Consider the following 21,693-nt stretch of genomic DNA (forward strand, 5'->3'; position numbering starts at 1 on the left):
TTTTGATATGAGACCTCTATTTGAGAAACTGTCTATAAAATGTCATCCCAACTTATTGTTTTACATCTAATCTTGGCTACATTAGTTTTATTTCCATCAAAATTTCAATTTAATGTATTCAGAATTATCTATTTCATAACTCACAGTACTTTCTACCTCTTATTTATTCATAAATACTTCTCTTGTCCATAAATTGGATAAATAATATATTTTCTGTTCTTCTAATTTGTTTACAATATCTCCCTTTATTATTAGGTCATATATCCACTTTGATCTTATCTTGGTAAATGGTGTAAGATATTGTTCTATACTTAGTTTCTGCCAAAGTTTTTACAGTTTTCCCAACCATTTTTACCAAATAGTGAATTCTTTTTCTAAAAACTTGGAAATTGACCTTTGTCAAACAAAAGGTTGCTATAATTTTTACCACTGTTTGTGGTATGTCTGTTATGTTCCATTAATCTACTTTTCTATTTCTTATCCAGTACCAGATACTATTGACAATTACTGCTATATAATGTGGTTTGAAATCTGATACTGTTAAATTTCCTTCCTAAACATTTTTTCATCACTTCCTTTGATAGTGTTAATCTTTTTTTAACCAAATGAATCTTAAAATTGTTTTTCTAATTTACTAAAATATTTTTTGTAATTTAATTGCAATGGCATTGAATAATATAATACTGTGGGATTTATTCTTAATAGTGTTTAGTTAAGATAGTTAGACAGTATAAACATAGATAATTAAATATAGTTGGTAAAAGTCAGATGCTACTCCTCCCCTTATTCTTTTCCCAACAACTTTCCCTTTTTGTTATTAAATTCATTTTATTTATATGTTATTCCTCCCTTGTGTATAAACCTTTCCCCTTTCCTAAAATCACAATAACAATTTGGCAGAGTTAGCTAGGTTAAGAAACCTTAGTATATGTAGAAAAACAGTTAAATTTTATAGACGGAAAATCTGGACTGGAATTAGACTGGAAGATTCCATCTAGCACTCAGCAACAGGAACATTCAACAGGGAGGGCCAGTGGAACTCTAGAACTCTAACTAAGCTGGGAGAGACATTTAATTTTTAAATAACCTTCTGACACATGGTCTAAGTGGCTATATTGGATTAATTTTTTTTTCTCTTTCCCTAATTGTATATAAATAAGGTGATTACAGTGGATTACATAAACACAAATTCCATTGTATATACACAAATAACAATGAATAAGCACATCTGGGCCATGGTAATGGATCTTTTGGTTGTATTATGGGAGTGGGTTCTGCATATTGTGAATATTAAAATTTTTCAAACTCTACCTTGGAACATTATCTTAACGTTATGGTTAAGGTTATTCCTTATTTTAAACAATGGAGGTATTTAATCAGGAATGTATTGGGAAGTTTACATTACTCCACCCATTCTTAGGCATACCTTAGGGGAAGATAAAGTTGTAAAACTCCTTACTGAACAATGCATAAGTACTTAACTCATACTTATAGTGAGGCCAAAACCTTAAGCTAGGTCTATTTTTAGATCTAATACAAAAGGATGCTAAGTACCTATGAAGGTCAAATTAATCACTAAAAGATCAGGCAACTTGCAAGGGGCAAGCTTAACAAAGAGGTGTGAAGTACTCAGAAGACATAATCTACCCAGAGAAGGTGAGAACTAAAAACTAAGAACAGGGTATCCTAGGAAAAGCATCTACTGTGATTGGTAGATGTGAACATTTAGGGAAGGTGACATAGGAGAAAATTCTCTTTAAAAGGAAGGAGCTGGAGGGCTCTGGTATTAGTTGAGCTTTTGGAAGCTGAATTGGAGGTCAGGAGTCAGAGGAGGCTGCTGGGTCTCTGAACACTAGAGTTTTGCTTGGAAAGATCTTGTGGTGAGTGATTAAAGACTGTCTAAGGTTCTCTCTTAAAGAGAAAGGCCTAGACCCTAGCCATTTCCTACTATTTCCTCTAACTCTGTCTCTCTCCCTTCTCTTAATTCCTTCATTTGTATTAATTAAAATATCCATAAAACCCAGCTGACTTGGGTATTTCATATTTGGGAATTTTCCCCTTGGCGACCACTTATTTTTTATTTAAATCAAGACACTAAAAATTATCTTTACAGTTTTTGGCAATTCACAGTCTTGAAACCCACATTTTCTTGGTCACAATATCCCATGTATTGTATTCATTCCTTTTCTCAAAGTATGTAATATGGTTCTGGACTGTCAGTGGATGAAATCATGCCTGGAAATGACTGCACAAACTGTCTTGTACCATATCCCCATACTATATATTTGTCTCTGTGTTCTATATAAGTGTAGAGTGCTGTTATTTGTTATTGGCAACTGGTTTAAAACCAAAATGGTTTGGTTAACTAAAGATTCTGAGCTTAAACAAATGGTCACACTTATGAAGCAACAACTGGACCAGGTGGAATTGTATATGAATAAAAAAGTTAATGAGTACTGAATATTGTTGTTGGTCAAAGGAAAATAATGGTATAACTGGAAATCTAAATAGATTACAGAAGGAAGACACTGAAGGGATGGTTATTTTTCCCATTAAGAGATCTCCCAAAATAGACAAAGTACTAGTGTAAACCTCAAAATTTCTTAGACTTATAAATGTTGGAAAATTTCACCATTGGGAAATTTCATACTTGAAAAATTTCCTATTGATAGTGGGTCTTGGCTATTGGAATGTGAACCCCATTGGCATGAGAGTTTCCTCCTCCTCCCTTCTTAAGATTACTTTAGGACAGAAACCTTTTGCTGAACAATGGAAAGGACTTTGACCTATGCTTAAGCATAGAACAGGAATTTCTTTAAGTCATGATTGATTTTAGAATTGATACAATGGAGATACTTGGAATCAATCTCCACCCTACTCAGTCCTAACAGGATTGAGGAAGGGCTGCAGCATAGATCAAAATTTAATTATTCCAATCTCTACCCTACTCAGGTTAACAGGATTTAGGAAGGGCTGTAGCAAAGGATCAAAGATTTAATTATTTGAAAATATGACCTTCAACAGACATGTGCAAAGCCAGAGACCTCTGGGCGGTCCTGGGTTAAGCTAGAGCCTCCATTGGCACAGGGAAATTGATGGACAGTGATTGGTAGATGTGAGAACTGAGGGGAGGGAACTTGGATGGTTTCCTTAAAGAGAGAGGGGTCTGAAGACTGAAGGAGGGTGGTTGAGGAGTTTGTCTGGGTGGTTGAAGTGTGCTCTGAGAATCTTGCTCTGAAGGAAGCTGAAGGTGGGGGCCTCTGAGACTGTTTCTCCATTTTGGTCACGTGAGTAATAGGGACTGATCTCTTTTCTTTGCCCCAGCTATCTAAGGGCTTGGGCCTTTTGGCCCAGCCTAAACCGAAGGGGTATTTAAGCCCTATTCCCTTCTCTCCCCTTTCTCTCTCCCACTCTCTCTCTATCCCTAATTCCTTTCTTCCTCCTGTTTGAGATTAAACTCCATAAAAGGTTGACTGCTGACTTGAGTTTTCATTTAGGAATTACATAGCTGAATTCCTTGGCGACCTTAAATTAATATATATCAGTCTTTTAAAGTGATTTCCTTGTCACACTAGACAGTCTAATTAAAAAAAGGAAAGAAAAAAAAAACCAAATTGACAGTATCCAAGATGAAAAGGGAGACCTCACCTCTAATGAAGAGGAAATTAAGGCAATCATTAAAAACTACTGTGCTCAATTATATGGCAACAAATATCACAATCTAGGTGATATGGATGAATACTTAAAAAAATATAAACTTCCTAGACTAAATGAGGAAGAAATAAATTACCTAAACAACCCCATATCAGAAAAAGAAATTGAACAAGGCATCAAAGAACTCCCTAAGAAAAAATCCCCAGTTCCAGATGGATTCACAAATGATTTCTATCAAACATTCAAACAACAACCAATCCCAATATTATACAAACTATTTGACAGACTAAGCCAAGAAGGGGTTAAACCAAATTCTTTTTACGATACAAATATGGTACTGATCCCAAAACCAGGCAGGTCAAAAACAGAGAAAGAAAACTATAGACCAATCTCCCTAATGAATATAGATGCAAAAATCTTAAATAGGATACTAGCAAAAAGACTCCAGCAAGTCATCACAAGGGTCATCCACTATGACCAGTTAGGATTTGTACCAGGAATGCAAAGATGGTTCATTATTAGGAAAACCATCCACATAATTGACCATATTAACAAGTAAACTGACAAATATCACATGATTATCTCAATAGATGCAGAAAAAGCCTTTGATAAAAAACAACACCCATTCCTATTGAAAACACTAGAAAGCATTTGAATAGAAGGGCCATTCCTAAAAATAATAATAAACAGTATATATCTAAAACAATCAGCAAACATCATTTGCAATGGGGAGAAACTAGACACATTCCCAATAAGATCAGGAGTAAAACAAGGATGCCCATTATCACCTTTATTATTTAACATTATTCTAGAAACACTAGCAGTAGCGATTAGAGAAGAAGAAAAAATTAAAGGCATTAAAATTGGCAATGAGGAGACCAAGCTATCACTCTTTGCAGATGATATGATGACTTACTTAAAGAACCCTAGAGAATCAACCAAAAAGCTAGTCGAAATAATCATTAACTTCAGCAAAGTTGCAGAATACAAAATAAACCCGCATAAGTCATCAGCATTTCTATATATCTCCAACCCATTTCAGCAGCAATAATTAGAAAGAGAAATACTATTTAAAATCACCCTAGACAATATAAATACTTAGGAATCTATCTGCCTAAACAAACACAGGAACTCTATGAACACAACTACAAAACACTCTCCACACAATTAAAACTAGATCTAAACAATTGGAAAAACATTGATTACTCATGGGTAGGACGAGCTAACATAATACAATTGACCATCCTACCCAAAGTTATCTATCTATTTAGTGCCATACCCATTGAACATCCAAAAAACTTTTTTACTGAACTAGAAAAAAACCATAACAAAGTTCATTTGGAAGAACAAAGGATCAAGGATATCCAGGGAAATAATGAAAAAAAAAATACAAAGGAAGGGGGCCTTGCAGTCCCAGATCTCAAACTATATTATAAAGCAGTGGTCATCAAAACAATTTGGTACTGGCTAAGAGACAGAAAGGAGGATCAGTGGAATAGACTTGGGGTAAGTGACCTCAGCAAAACAGTCTATGACAAACCCAAAGACTCCAGCTTTGGTGACAAAAATCCACTATTCGATAAAAACTGCTGGGAAAATTGGAAGACAGTGTGGGAGAGATTAGGTTTGGATCAACACCCAGACTTGGGGTAAGTGACCTCAGCAAAACAGTCTATGACAAACCCAAAGACTCCAGCTTTGGTGACAAAAATCCACTATTCAATAAAAACTGCTGGGAAAATTGGAAGACAGTGTGGGAGAGATTAGGTTTGGATCAACACCTCAGACCCTACACCAAGATAAACTCAGAATGGGTGAATGATTTGAACATAAAGAAGGAAACTATAAGTAAATTAGGTGAACACAGAATAGTATACATGTCAGACCTTTGGGAAGAGAAAGATTTTAAAACCAAGCAAGACATAGAAAGAGTCACAAAATGCAAAATATATAATTTTGGCTACATCAAGTTAAAAAGGTTTTGTACAAACAAAACCAATGTAACTAAAAATAGAAGGGAAGCAACAAATTGGGAAATAATCTTCATAACAAAAACCTCTGACATGGTCTAATTACTCAAATTTTTTTTAAACCCTAACCTTCTGTCTTGGAGCCAATACTGTGTATTGGCTCCAAGGCAGAAGAGTGGTAAGGGCTAAGCAATGGGGGTCAAGTGACTTGCCCAGGATCACACAGCTGAGAAGGGTCTGAGGTTGGATTTGAACCTAGGACCTCCCATCTCTAGGCCTGACTCTCAATCCGCTGAGCTACCCAGCTGCCCCCTACTCAAATTTTTAAAGAGCTAAACCTGTTGTACAAAAAATCAAGCCATTCTCCAATTAAAAAATGGGCAAGGGACATGAATAGGCAGTTTTCAGTTAAAGAAATCAAAATTATTAATAAGCACATGAAAAAGTGTTCTGAATCTCTTATCAGAGAGATGCAAACCAAAACAACTCTGAGGTATCACCTCACACCTAGCAGATTGACTAACATGACAGCAAAGGAAAGTAATGAATGCTGGAGGGGATGTGGCAAAGTTGGGACATTAATTCATTGCTGGTGTAGTTGTGAACTGATCCAACCATTCTGGAGTGCAATTTGGAACTATGTCCAAAGGGCGCTAAAAGACTGTCTGCCTTTTGATCCAGCTATAGCACTGCTGGGTTTGTACCCCCAAAGAGATCATAAGGAAAAAGACTTGTTCAAGAATATTCATAGCTGCGCTCTTTGTGGAGGCCAAAAATTGGAAAATGACGGGATGCCCTTCAATTGGAGAATGGTTGAACAAATTGTGGTATATGTTGGTGATGGAATACTATTGAGCTAAAAGGAATAATAAAGTGGAGGAATTCCATGGAGACTGGAAAAACCTCCAGGAAGTGATACAGAGTGAAAGGAGCAGAGCCAGGAAAATATTGTACACAGAGATTGATACACTGTGGTACAATCGAATGAAATGGACTTCTCCATTAGTGTCAATGCAATGTCCCTGAACAATCTGCAGGGATCTAGGAGAAAAATCGCCATGCATAAGCAAAGGATAAACTGTGGGAGTAAAAGCACCGAGGAAAGGCAACTGCTTGACTACAGAGGTTGAGGGGATATTATTGAAGAGAGACACTAAATGAACACCCTAATGCAAATGCCAACATGAAAATGGGTTCAGAGCAAAGTCACATGGGATACCCAGTGGAATCACATGTCGCCTATGGGAGGGGTGGTGGGAGGGTGGGGGAGGAAAAGAAAGTGATCTTTGTTTACAATGCATAATGTTTGAAATCGACCAAATAAAATAATGTTTAAACGTTTTTTAAAAAGAGAGATCTCCCAGTAGTTTCAAAGGATGAGATATTCCATGTAAAAACTCATAAGAAGTTTACACCTGAGGACATGGAATCTATAAAAAAGAGTATACCTGTCATTGTAGATGAACCTAATAAAATAATTAAAGAAGTGAGGAGAGCTATTGTAAAGATAATTTAAAGGTTGTGATTTAAAATCTAAATTAATTGGCAGCCAGGGGAAAATCCCAAATAAAATACCAAAGTCAGTCTGGAAATTTATTGAAATGTTTAATTAATATAGTGGGAAGGATTTAAGGAGAAAGACAGAAGAAGGTATAGGATTTCTCCCACCTGGCCTGTGCCAGGGACAAGTTCAAGATCTCCATCACTATGTCTTTGAAGAAGATTAAAGGCTTCTAAGAGGATAAAATTTGGAAAGTAAAAGAGTGAACTCAGCCAGAAATTCACTGAACCGGACCATAGCTGTATCCATGCCAAGATGCTGAAAGGCCTAGCACGCTGCCACCAGCCACTTCTCTGCCACCAAAGGGTACTGGAGAGAGGAAGTGATGTGAAATATATAGACCTTTTACTCTTGTGTCCGCTCCTCTCAATTTTCACGTCTACCAATCATATCAGAGGCTTTTCTCCAGGACTGCCCATTTTTTAGTTCTCACCTTCTTTGATTAGATTATATCTTTTGAGTTATTTAACATTCTGTGTTAAGTTCACGTTTTGTTAGTCATTTAACTCTTTTTGGGATTAATTTACCCTTTATAGTTACTTAACACCTTATTGAATTAAGATCTAAAAATAGACTTAGCTTAAAGTTCTAGCTTCACTATAAATTAAGAACTAAATACCTTCATTGTTCAATCAGGTGATTACAACTTTATCTTCACCATGAACTAGGATCTAAGTAGGGTGGAATAATTTAAAATTCACACTATTGATTTCTTTGACTCTGATTAGAATTATTTTGTCCTGTTAATGAAAGAGCTTTTAACAAAAAGGGGAAAGAAATAAGTTCATAGAGGAAACTAGGCAGGATTCCTTGTTAACATCATGGCCAGAACATTATAATGGCACTGACAAGAACAGCAAAGTTCAGTATGACAGGATGAAGGAAGCTAGGCAGGCAATTTTAGAGATTATGGGTAGACACACTAAGAAACCAAATGCATGATCCAAATTTGAAGGGATAAAACAAAAAAGCCACTAAAACACCAACATCATCCCTTAACCGAATTACTCAAGCTGCCATGACATACCCGACAATGGATGTTCTTGAAGAGGGAACAACAGCACATATAAAAAGGATCTTTGTAAAAAATACTATTCCTAACATAAAATTATTCTTCAAAAACAGTTCTCCTGTTTGGGAGGAGATGGAACTGGATGATATTAGAAGAAAGGCTCAGATACTTAAGCACAGATAATGAGGATAAATATGAGGAGAGAGATGCACTGATAGAAGATCTTAAAAGAAAATTAAAGGAAGCAGAAGGAAAAGCTAGAGAAAGCGAGATTAAAGAGGTTATGGCAGTGGCTGCATTAAGATCTATGAAACCTAATAACAATAATTATAAGCCTAGGAATAGAAGATCAGATCCCCAGAGTTGTTTCCTCTGAAATAAAATTGGGCATTTTGTAAAGAATGTAGATACAGAGGTCAGTTTTCCAGACAATTGAACTGGTGTGGAGGATTTAATAGGCAAAATAATTGGAACAAGAAGAATAACTGGAATAATAACAATAATGGCTGGAATGATGATAACTACTCAAGAAGAAATAATCATTTTAGGTTGTAATTTAGCTACTCTCTCTGGTTTCCCAGTAGCTCCTATTACTTCCATTGTACCAACAACTCTACAATTCATAGGAAGACTTTGCAAAACTGGTTTACTGGCTCCATAATCAACCAAAAGATCATAAATCTGATCACCTATAGTGACAGATACATATGGTTCTGTACTGTTTGGAGGTTGAAATGTTTCTAATATTGGTGCAAGCACAGTAACATCAGTTCAAAGCTCAGCCATTTCCTATCCATCCAAGTTTACATCTGCTTGAACTCATGATATTCCCAGAATTTACATCTTTAACTCCATCATCAGCTTTTTCACTCCTCCCTTTGGTCCTTATACTCTCGACCTTGGTATCATTTTTATCATTTACGATTATACGTATCATCATCCAGTCTATATTTTTCATGATTTTCCATTACTTTACAGTCATTAGAATTTTCTACAAATTTTACACTATAATATTCTTTTTCCCTATAATTATTAACATTAATCATAATATTCTTTGATTCAATCACTTTACCTATATCTTCATTAACCTTATTACCATTACAATCACTTTCATTTACTCTCAATTCCTTATACCTTGATTTAAGTACAGAAGAACACTGGATAAACCTTCATAAGGACAAACCCCTTTGCTTTGATCACCCTCAACAATCTGACTGTATTTAGGCCATGCTGCAGATATAACCCAGTCCTGCATTGTGCTCAATTCTGGTGCTTGAGCTCGCTGACAGCAAGCATTCTGGCATATATTTCCATTGTTCCTTCTTGAAGTTATTCTAGCTATTATTGTTATTGTTGTTCCAGTTATTATTTTTGTTATCCCAATTATTTTGCCTGTTAAACCCTCCATATCTGTTCAATTGTCTGGAAAACTGACCTCTGTATCTACATACCCTGACAAAATACCCAATTCTTTTGCAGAGGAAACAACATTAAACTCTTTAATCTCTCTTTCTCTAGCTTTTCCTTCTGCTTCCTTTAATTTTCTTTTAAGATCTTCTATCACTACATCTCTCTCCCCATGGATGCTGTGCTTCTTGGTGGAGAATGTGCCATTTATTGTTCTTTGGTGTAGGGAGGACTTTCCCCCCAATTGTTTTTAATATAAAAATACATTAAATGTCCTGGCTCTAGACTAAATAAGTTAAATGATTGTTATTGGAAAGCATACCATTGGAAACTTGGGTCTAAAATATTAAGAGTAACCACACATAGGAATGCACCAGTAATTTGAAATAGCAACCAATGTCAAGGCCACTGGGGAACACCTGGTTGGGGATGCCCAGGGGGTAAGAATACAGACAGACTCAGGTGGCCTGGGCAATGACTTAGTTTATTCATTTGAGGTACACAATTTATAGGGGAAATGACATAGACTAAAGAATTAGGTAATCTTTTTACAGAAACAATGATAGGTAATGATTTACAAGGTAAGGATAATGAACAGGTGACTTCATGGCTGTTGGATCAAATTGTTCTCATCCACTCATTCTGTCAGAGGATGTTTTTACATGCTTGGGGTAGACATTGATCTGCTTGCCAAGAAATTTGAGACCTGTTTTAGTTTGGCTGCTGAGATGGTTTTATGAGGGTGTTGCTGCTCATGCCACAATTATTTGTAGCCAGAGGTGACAGCTGGCTTAAAGACAGACACCAAGGATGGATGAACAACCCTAAAAGGGGATCAATAAACTTCATAACAGAGGTGCCAGTCCATCCTGAACACCCCATGCACCCCAAATTCTAGATAGTTAGTTCAGGAGATTGTATTCTAGAGTCAAGAAGAATCCTCTTTATGAGTTCAAATCTTACCTCAGACACTTCCCAACTGAGTGACCTTGGCCAAGTGACTTAACCCTATTTTTCTCAGTTTCTCCATCTGTAAAATGAAGTGGAGAAGGAAATGGCCAACCACTCTAGTGGTTTCTTTGGTCAGGAAATCATTAGGCTCCCAGCTAGGTATGGGGGTTACAAGTTACCATATATCATATCCTCTCAAAGAGCTTGCATTATAATAGGGACACAGGAAGGATTTTTATATATTCATATAATATGAATACTAAGGAAATAAATACAAAGCAATTAAATCCAAGGGAGTTTGTGAAGGAGGAGAGCCTAAGTAAGTAGAAATATTGATGAAATCTTCATATAGAGATAGCAACAAATATTTGTCTTAAAGGAAGAGATACTCAATGAGGGAGAGGTAAGGAGACAATATCAGGAGGAAAGGAGACATTCCCTAGGTCAGAGATGGTGAACCTTTTAGAGATGTAGTGCTGGGCCACCCCCACCACAGTCCCTCGACCAAGTGCCACAACTGTCTCCACTAGAGATGGAGTGCCACTTCCCATCACCCAAACTTGCCTGCCTGCAACCCTCTTATTCCAGACAGTGGAGGGAAGAAGCATTCCCATTGGGCTGCTGGGCAGGAGGGTGGGTAATAAGAGGCACTTGAGGAGAGGGGACAGACAGTGGCCCCAGAATTCCACTCCCCTCAAGATCTGTGCCAAATTGTGAGCTCCACTTCCCTCAAACCTAGCTACTCTCCAGCCCCACCACAGGAATTACCTTCACCACAGATTCAACAGGCTGCTATCTGCCCTGGACTCTCACATAGCAGGTGAGCCACTTCCTACCCCCAACCCCAGCACCTTATCCCAGACAGGGGAGGGAGGAAGCACTCCTATTGGGGCAGGGGAAGTGAGGAATGTTTTCAGGTATATGGGGAGGGGGAAAGGAACAGCTGCACCATGAGTCCATCTGGTTTTCTAGTAATGACATCTGCGGTTGATGGCAGGTGTGCCCATCGAGAGGGCTCTGCATGCCCTTTAGGGCACATATGCCACAGGTTCACCATCACTGCCCAAGTTATAGGGGAAAGTCAGTACAAAAGCACAGTCATCATAAATAAAGTGTGTGGTAGAAACCAAGAGAATTATGATTTGGGAGGAATGTAAAGTGCTAGAGGAGGAGTAACAGCCAATATTTCTGGAAAGAGTTTAAAGTGAGATTGGCAAGAGTTTCCAAAGAGAGCTTTACAATTCAAACCATAATCTAGTGGGAGCATCCCATGTCCTCCTTCAAACCTGTCTGTCCTGTACTTAACATTGGGAAAGGCTGACATCTCCCACACCCACAGATCCAGGTCCACTTGGATTCACTATGTTATGGGACCTTTCCCAGAAATCTTCACTAAGGAATTTGATCCAGAGATGAATTGACTTGGAAATCCCAACAGCTGTTCTAAGAATGGAGACTTGGCTTCTGCCAGGAGGCACAGCAGGACCTGAAGATCTGAGTGTCCCTATGAATCAGCAAAAAGGGGCTGGTGGTTGGGAAACACAAAGCGGTGAAAGTAGACACGACCACCAGCCAGTCACCAGAATGAGTCACATACACTTTGTACAGTGTGAAGCCACAGCTGATGCAGTAAGCAGAAACAAAGATGCTCAGCAGCAGCAGGATGGTTTGGGTGGCCCTGATCTCCGGAGAAGTCTTCTGGGAGCGGCTCGTGCGGTGAATGTGCTGGACTTTCCGTTGATGTCTGTACAGCAGAACTATTATGTAGCCGCTGGCCCAGACCATGCCTCCAACACAAAGGATGTCTCGCAGGGAGGGCAGAATGATTATTTCCTTTAACACCTTTTCCCTGTAGCAATAAAGGACTTCAAATCCCCCTGTGTGGCTGCTGTTGATCCTCTTTGATCCTGTCATGTGTAAGGGCACGTTTACTTCTATGATCACGTTGAATATCCAAGAGAGGAGACACGAGGGGCTGATGAGCTTCAGAACTCTGACTTTGTGTTTGGCCAACCTAGAGCTGCTGGGACTAATAGTGACAGCCTGAAAGATACTCAGGAGGCATGTGGTGCAGATGGCAAGGCCCCGGCTCATCCTTTGGAAGTAAAATACCATTTTACAGCCTAGGCTTCCCAGGAAGTAAACATTCCCAAAATAGAAATTTACTAGTGGGCATCCCTTAGAGAGGAGCACTATGGTGTTAGTCAGTGTTAGTTGGACCAGAATGGGGTCCAATAGCCTTGACCTGGGGCTGCTAAACAAAGTATGGGCATAAAAGCAGAGGAATGAGGAGTTGCCCAGGACCCCAACTCCAATCTGAGAAAGGAAGATGATCCCTAGGACTGTGTCATAGAGAGACATGATCTTGGAGTGTTGCGGGGGCCCATCTAGAGATATCATCAGAGAAGAGAGGAAAGAACAATCAAAAATCTCTCATAGTAAACACAATGAAGGCTCATAATCTACATGTGAGTCATGATGGATATTTATGATGTAGTGGCAGCTGGTGGCTAAATGTGCCTTCAGAATCTTTTAGGAGACTATATATACCCCCTGATACACACACATGGACAAACCCTTCTTCCCAACCACACAGTTACATATGCATAGCCATATTCCTTCTTTCTCTGCCCAGTTTCATCCATGGACTTCCCAGATATTCCACATGCCACACTGACTCCTATTTGCAGATGATATAAATCTGGAACCTTTGGGGAAGATTTGTGGAGGGAGTTCTATATCCCTACCATGTTGAACAGAATTCTGAGTCAAAGCTTTGAATGCATAAAAGAAGGAATTCATTCTTGGTTAATGAAACAGGAACTACAATGACTATATGGAAGGGAGGTCTTTAACACATCCCAGTTTCCAGCCTGCTTCCCCACATAATTTGGTGCATTTCACTTGTGGGGAAAGTATGGGCTTTCTCTTCTTTCTGCTGAAAACTTACCTGTATTCCATTAAAAGGATCACTTTTCTTATATGTATAACTTCTGACCATTGAACTTCCAGGGGCCATCAGTGCTCCAATGTACATGGCCTTTTAGAAATGGAGCAGACTGGAACCAGTAGGATAGTATAATCCCATCCAAGGGGATGATGATAGAAGAATCTTTTCTAAGTAGTGAGGAATGAGAGGCATGAAAGCAGGAACTTAACTCTAACTGAGCCAGACAGAAAGAAGTTGGGGGAAAGGGTTAATGTCTTACCTCAAGGTTTATTACCTTTACAGAAAGATCTCTTCAGGGTCTCAGTCCATAACACTGAAATTTCAAACTGTTTTTCACAGAATAAAAATTGCATAATCAGGTTTGCTCACGATGTAATATTTTAAATGGCACTTCTTGAAGTACAAGTCAGGTCTATGAGCCCAAGTTAAGCGCTTAGTATCAACAAGACAAAGACAGTCACCTCTCTTGGAGAGGAGCGAGCTACTTTGAAGAGATAATGGTCTGATGTCCATTTAAAAATGTAGACAACTGAATCTGGAAACATTCATGTCAAGAAGCCCCCATTTGTCTTCGGTGTCTTGAATAACATTCAAAAAGACTGATTGAAGTCATCAGTTGCCCTGTGAACAGGGACTCTATAATGCTTTGACTCAATCAAAGCCACTCAAAGAGCTTGCATTATGAAACCAATATGGTTCTGATATCTAAAGGAGGGAAATAAATCAGAGAAGATAATCTAGAGATTTGCATGAATATTCATGCAAAAATTTTAAATAGGCACTTGCAAGGAGATGACAACATCTCATCAAAAGACTCAGAGCCCAGGAGGGTGGGATTTATACCAGGAAGGCAGGAGCTTTAACAACAAGGACTGCATGTATTGATGGGGTGATGTGTTGTGCCTCAAAGACAAAAGGGGGTGAACTGGGCAGTTCAGGGAATGATTAGATATCTCGGGTACAAACAGATGCTTATCAGAAGCAAACTGAAGGTGCCTCTCTGTGCTTATCAAAAAGCTAACGGAGAAACCAAGGGAGTGTCTCTCTTAGAAGCCCTTCCTTATAGGTTTCTGTTGCTCAAAGTCATCTTCTTTAGGCACTGCAGGGTTGTAAGGAAAAAGGATTCCCTATGTGCTCTCTGACTTGGAATATCTCTGGGGTTTGGGGGTGTCCAGGGGAAGCCTATAACCCATCTCACACCTTCCCTGGCTTTATATATAAGAAGAGGACAGCATTGTAGTTAGTTCTTGCCTCTCATGTCTCTGAACATCAATGAGATTCTGCAGGTTAATTGCTGTGAGTGAAGGGCTATTGAAATGTCACAGTTCTTATTTGTCCCCACGAAGCCCTTCCAGTACCACCAGAAGTGCCCCCAAGTTTTCTCTTCTTCAGTATGTGCTTACCCAGGTTTTCCTGCTCACCTTCAAGAGGGTTATTCTCCAGTCCTTTCACCCACTCCATCTCTGCCTGAACCTGAGCACAGTGTGGCCCAACAAGGGGAACCTCATCTCCCTCCTTTGCTTAGCTCAGAGCCTGTGATACATCAGAGGACAAGACACTGACCTGTTCCCAGTGCTCTGTCCTACTGCGAAGGCTCTGGAGCCCTCTGTGCATTTACACTGCTGTGCTCTGCTTGGCTACCTCCTCCTCTGTTGATAGCTGGACTCTCTGAGGAGACAATCACCCTTTTTCTGCCAGGTACCCTCCCTTTGGATCTGACCCCTCCTCCCAGCTCCTTCAAATTGTTTTCTGTGATGGCTGCTTCTGAGCTAGGTGGCATCTCCACATTTGACAAGGATAACTTCTATGTTTTATAGGTAATGAACTGTCCAGGTTCATGCATACTTACCTCATGTGATATATTAGAGGTCTGCATCCAATTGGGAATCCATCCATTACTGGGTACTTTTGGGGTCTAGCCATTCACCTAGTGCCAAATCCATTTACCAGATAATTCTTCTTTATTTCTCAGTTCTGGCTCCACAGCTAACATGAGGGATTTGGACCCAGGGCAGTGGTGCTTCCCTACTCCAGCAGACTAATTACTGCCTCAATAAAGAAACATCAGATCAGGCTGCCCTATGAAGTCATGGTGAATTCTCATCAACTTTGACTTATTTCCTCTGGAGATCACACAATTTCAATCATGACTCAAATGGCAAAACCATGATCTCAGCACAGAGACTGAGAAAATCCTCCAGAAACAGAAAAAAATCCTCCTTCCCATTGGGGTACCTTGCTAGGAGGTGTCTGTCCCTTTCTTGGCACACAGCAAGGCTGGCTATGGCTCCCTCCCCAGCCCTAGGATGTAAGTCTGAAACATACACTTGTGGCTGACCTGGAGTCCATCCCAAGACTAATGAGACGGAGAGCTTGAGTAATGGAGCAAGGCTTTATTGGAGGAAAGGAGGGGGATGGAAGGCCAATGGCTATGGAGTGGGAGGGGGAGGATGGGAGAATAGGGGGGAGCCAGCAGTCTGTAAAAAACTAGGGGTCTCTGTCTGGGATGGAGAAGGGGGAATCACTTATAGTGTGCTGTTCTAGGATTGAGTAACCTGGATTGTCTCTATTGGGCAAAGGTGGGGACTTATGTTTGGCTTTGGGGTTGGGGGACTTTGGTTCTCAGACTTGTCTCGTCCTCAGTATGGTGCAGACAATATAAGACCAGAACATCCATCCACCATGGATTTCTCAGGTGTGAATTTCATAACTACTCAACCCTGTTCAAACCATTCTTTAGAGGATGGGATTTGGCTATTTCCTGATCAATAACAATAGAGATACTTGGAATGACAGAATCAAGTCTTGGAAACTACAATCTCCACCCTGCTCAAGGTAACAGGATTTTGAAAGGGCTGCAGCAAAAGCTCAAGATTTAATTATTTGAGAATATGGCCTTCAACAGACACGTGCAAAGGGGACAGACCTCTGGTGGTCCTGGGTTAAGCTAGAGCCACCATTGGCACAGGTGAGACACAGGAAGTGAGGTAGAGGACAGCTGAGGAGGGCTTCCTTCTTCCTGTGTGGAGGGGAGTGTGGTGGTTGGAGCCTGGTGCTTGGAGTGGAGGCCCTCAGACTCTTTCTCCATTTTGGTCACGTGAGTGATAGGGACTGATGTCTTTTCTTTGCCTCGGCTATCCAAGGCCTTTGACCTTTGGCCCAGCCTAAGCAGAGGGGGTATTTAAGCCATATTCCCTTCTCTCCCCCCCCCCTCTCTCTAATACCTTTTTCCCTACTGTTTGTAATTAAAAACTCCATAAAAGGTTGACAGCTGACTTGAGTTTTCATTTAGGAATTACATAGCTGAATTCCTTGGCGACCTTAAATTAATATATATCAGTCTTTTAAAGTGATTTCCATATCACACAGGTCATAGCAGAGAAGAAGCAGTGCTCACAGATGTGGAACTACTTGATTAATTCTGGAGTCCCTTAGGGTGCAGGGGAAGGGTTGGGGGGGTGTCAGTCTCGGTAGGGATTGGGGAAGGGGAAAGGGAGGTTTTGATCCCAGGATATATCAACTAGCACTCACCTGGCTGTCTGCTGTGCCACTGAAAATTTATGTGTTTCATCCAATGGAGAATGCAGGGGCCAGTTGGGGCTGTAGTTATAGGTACTGGATGTCTGACCTCATCTCCCTCCAGAGCCACCATTATCTTATCACCTACCAGAGAAGTGATATCAGACAATTAGAGTCAGAGATGTCTCCAGGTGTTTGGGGAACTATGGTCCCTTGAGCCCATCCCAGTCAGCAATTAAGACAGAGTAATGAGGGCTCAGCCAAGAGTGGGAGCAGCTGAGAAGCTTTTTCTGCTCCCTAGTAGAGACTTTGTGTTTTAGGGCCAAGCAAGGACAAGTGGTGAGCCCTCAGGGTTAGGCAATAAGGCTGTCTGAGGCTCTTCCCCTGTCCTGGACGATGGACCTCATGGGGCCTCCTTCCAGTTGCTCCTCTTCTCATGGTTCCAATTGGCTCTGTGTATGAGAGACAGTAAACTGAGTCACGCTTACATCCTGTCCCTGCTCTCTCATCTCAGAGCCTTAAAGGCCATTTCTGAAGATGTGATTTGGACTTGAAAGAAGGAAATGGACTGAGCACAAATGAGAAAGAATAAATAATCCTGAGAGCAATCAATCAACATTAGTGAATAATCTTCTCTCTTCATGCCATTGCACACCATGTCTAAAAAGCACATGGTGTATGTTCAGTTCAGGAGAGATAGCCTGGAGGACCTTCTCCATCACTTCATATATGTCTGTCCAAATTTCCTTGGTTCTGGCCATTATATCATTTCATACAGTATTTTCTATCAAGTTCACATGCCATCATTTTTTCCACCATTCTCTAGCTAATATTGTTTCCTTTCTAGACACAGACATGTTTTTAAAAGAGTTGTTTTAAATAATTCTGAGAATGCTGCCCTCTTTTTTTGCTCTAATTTTTGGGCAAAATTTGTATACACACATAAACTTTTAATAATTTGAATAGAATAGAATATATTATATATATATATATACACACATGCATATATATATATAATATGATTTAGTAGCATTCTCGTTTTCTTTGAAGACTATTTGGACTACTTAGCAGCTCTGTCAATAGTGGATTGTGGGGGGTGGCAGAATGTGGGTGGCTCAGTGTATTAAGAGTCAGGTCTAGAGATGGGTTCAAATCTAGCCTCAGACACTTCCTAGTTGTGTGACCCTACCCTGACCAAGTCACTTAACCCCAATTGTCTAGCCCTTACCACTCTTCTACCTTGGAACCAATATACAGTATTGATTCTAAGATGGAAGGTCAGGGTTTAAAAAGTAGTGGATTAGTGGGCATGTTTTCTTGTATGTCTTCCAGAGGTTTTCAGTGTAAGCAAGGAGGTTCATTGGATGGAGATTTCTCTATATGCTTCTCTCTCCTCTGTCACTGATTTTATACTGGTGCTGGCAGCCAGCATCTTATGCCTGGACCACTACAACAGCCTGTTGGGTTTTCTCCCTTCCATGAGCATCTGCCCTTTCCAGTCCATCTGTCATTCCTCTGTCATAGAGATCTTCCTAAATTGCAGTTATGACCATGTCACCTCAGTACTCAAACTCTAATTATATCCTATGATCTTCAGGATCAAACACAAAATCCTGTTTAGTAATCAAATACCTCTCCTCACCAGGCTACCTCTTGCCTTTCCAATCTTCCTACACCTTACTGGTCTACTTTATTTCTGAAAAAGACATTCTTTATGTTCATACTATCATCTGGGTTTAAATCATGAAACAAGAAATAAATTGGGCCTGCTTGAACAGGATCTCCAGAGTCGTGGAGTTGTTTCAATTTTGTTTGTAATTGTCTGATATATGTGGCAATCCCCTCCTAACAGTGAGGTATAGGCAGGGGAAAATGGTTGTGCCTGAATAGGTGGATTTCCAAATAGGATCTCAAATGGTGAGATGTGCAAATCACCTCTGGATCTGCTTCTGAGATAAAATAGGGTCAGAGGTAGAATTTCAGGCCACATTAAATGATTCTCCATGAACAATTTGCCAATCATGGTTTTAAAGTTCTTTATTCATTTATTCAACTTGGCCAAAGCTCTCGGGATGATATGGTTTATGAAATTTAGGAGTTATCCCCAGACATGAATAAATTTGGGATAACAACAAATCGGTAAAATGAGTTCCTTTCTCCAAATCAATATGTGCTGCCAAGCCAAAACAAGGATTAAATTCTTTCAAAAAGATTTTAGCAACAAAATACACTCTGGCATGAGCAATAGGAAATACTTCAGGCCACATGGTCAGTCAATCAACTATGACTAGACAAAATTTATACTGTCCAGCTTTTGTCATAGAGATAAAGTCAATTTGTAGGTGCTCAAAAGGTGTGTAAGCAAGAGGATGTCCACCAAAGTCGTTTATTCAAAAGGCATGTTTATTAAAGGCCTGGCAGGTAGGACAAGCTGTGTATAGTTTGGAGGCAATTGTAGTTATTCCAGGAGCTATCCATACTCTTTTAACCGAGTCTACCATGCCTTAGGTGCCAAAATGACCATGTTTATGAATAGAGTGACAAATCTGGTTACAGAAAACAGTATGGAGTAAGGGTTTGCCATCTGATGATACCCATATTCCATTTATCAGTTTTCCTTTAAATTTCTCCTTCCATTTTCCACTTTCTTATCATTACAAGAAAGGGATAGATCTAAATCATTAGTAATTGTTAGTGGCATAATTAATTTGGGGCCTTCCAAGGCTGCTATTTTTGCTGTGATATTTGCTTGGTTATTTCCCCTGGAGACAGAGTCAGTGCTACCTGTAAGTGCAGAGCACTGAACAACAGCTATACTTTTGGGGAGTTGGATGGCAGAAAGAAGTTCAGTAATAAAGTTTGCACTGGCAATACATTTTCCGGCTGATGTTAAGAATCCCCTCTGAAGAAATACCATGCCAACAGTGTGACATATACCGAAGGCGTAGTGGGAGTATGTGTAAATTATGACTCTTTTATCCTTAGCAATCGTACAGGCATGTTTTAATGCTGTGAGTTCTGTGCCCTGTGTGCTTACATTTGAGGGCAAGAAGCTGACCACAGAGTATCAAATTCAGTAACTACCGCAGCTCCTGTATAGTGCACTCCATCCCTCAGAAATGAAGAACCATCTGTAAATAACATTAAAGCTGAATCGTCCAAAGGGCTGTCCAATAAACCATTATGAGGTTTATCAACAGTGGACACTAAAGATGGACAATTGTATAAAGGTTCTCTGGAAATTGTTAAATCAGGGGGCAAGGTTGCAGGATTAAGAACTCCACAGTATGTTAATGTGATATGTTCATTATTTAATAGCATTATCTCATTCCTAGTAATCCTTTGATCAGTAAATGCCTGTGTCCTATGTCCTATGCAAGAATGATTGACAGGGATTGAGACTTAGAATCTTTCCTGAGCTGGTTGGGTCAGAGTTCCCAGGAACAGTTTACCAACTGATGCAGTCTGGAGCTAAAAGTTGAAGAAGGAACGTATGTAGCTGAGACTTCTTGAAAAACCATCTATCAAGCAACTGGCCTTTGAGGATCAATTGGATGATGTTGAGAGGAAATCTCCAGTCTTCTGGTGGACAGATAGACTGGGAGAAGACCCTTACCTTCCTGAGATCATCTGAGGACACCACAGCTTGGATTCCTGATATCTGATGAACCATTGACTGTGTGTGTAAGAATTCTGGGTTTACTGTGGGATTTATTTTTAATAGTCTTTAGTAAAGATAGTTAGACAGTGAAAACACAGATAATTACAGTGGGTAAAAGTCAGATGCTACCCCTCCCCCATATTCCTTTCCCAACAACATTCCCTTTTCTGTTAATAAATTCATTTTATTTATATGTGATTCTTCCCTTGTATATAGACATTTCCCCTCTCCTAAAATCACAACAGTTTGGCAGAGTTAACTAGGTTAAGAAATATTAGGTTATATAGAAAAACAGTTAAGTTTTATATAGGGAAAATCAGTTAGACTGGAAAATTACATCTAGCACTCAGCAAGTGGAACATTCAATGGGGGGTGGGGTGGGCAGTGGAACTTTGGGACTCTAACTAAACTGGGAGAGATATTTACTTTTTAAATAACCTTCTGCCACATGGCCTAAATGGCCATATTGGATTTTTTAAAACATTTTTTTTTCCTTTCACTTAAATATATATAAATAAGGTGATCACACTGGATTATAACATCATAAATTCCATTGTATATGCCTGATTAATAATGAACATAAGCATGTGTGGAGACATGTTAATGGACTTATGGTTGTATTGTGGGAGTGTGTTCTTCAAATCCCATATATTCTATTCATTTTTCCCCAAAGCACGTTATGTGGTTCTGAACTGTCAGTGGATGAAACAATGCTTGGAAACGACTGTGCACACTGTCTTGTCCCATATCCCCATACTATGTATTTGTCTCTGTGTTGTGTATAACTATAGAGTGGTGTTATTTGTTATTGGCAACTGGTTTAAAGCTACAATGTTTTGGTTAACTAAGGATTCTGAGCTTAAACAAATGGTCACACTCATGAAGCAACAATTGGTTCAGATGTAATTGCATATGAAAGATAAAAGGTTTATGAATATTGAATATGGTTGTGGGGCAAAAGAAAATAATGGTATAAGTGGAAATCTAAATAGATTACAGAAGGGAGAG

The 21,693-nt window shown here is 39.5% G+C and overlaps 2 protein-coding genes across 5 annotated transcripts in view; one reads left to right on the plus strand and one right to left on the minus strand.

Annotated features, from left to right (window-relative positions):
* Positions 1-21,693, plus strand: part of LOC100023417 (zinc finger protein 420-like) — a 621,149-nt gene that overhangs the window by 505,892 nt on the left and 93,564 nt on the right. The gene's annotated exons all lie outside the window — the stretch shown is intronic.
* On the minus strand, positions 11,999-12,916 carry monDomV1R1294 (vomeronasal 1 receptor monDomV1R1294). Its single transcript, NM_001166822.1, is given in 1 exon segment — positions 11,999-12,916. A coding segment is annotated over 1 exon segment (918 nt).

Source organism: Monodelphis domestica, chromosome 4, assembly GCF_027887165.1.
Source record: "Monodelphis domestica isolate mMonDom1 chromosome 4, mMonDom1.pri, whole genome shotgun sequence".
NCBI lineage: Eukaryota > Metazoa > Chordata > Mammalia > Didelphimorphia > Didelphidae > Monodelphis > Monodelphis domestica.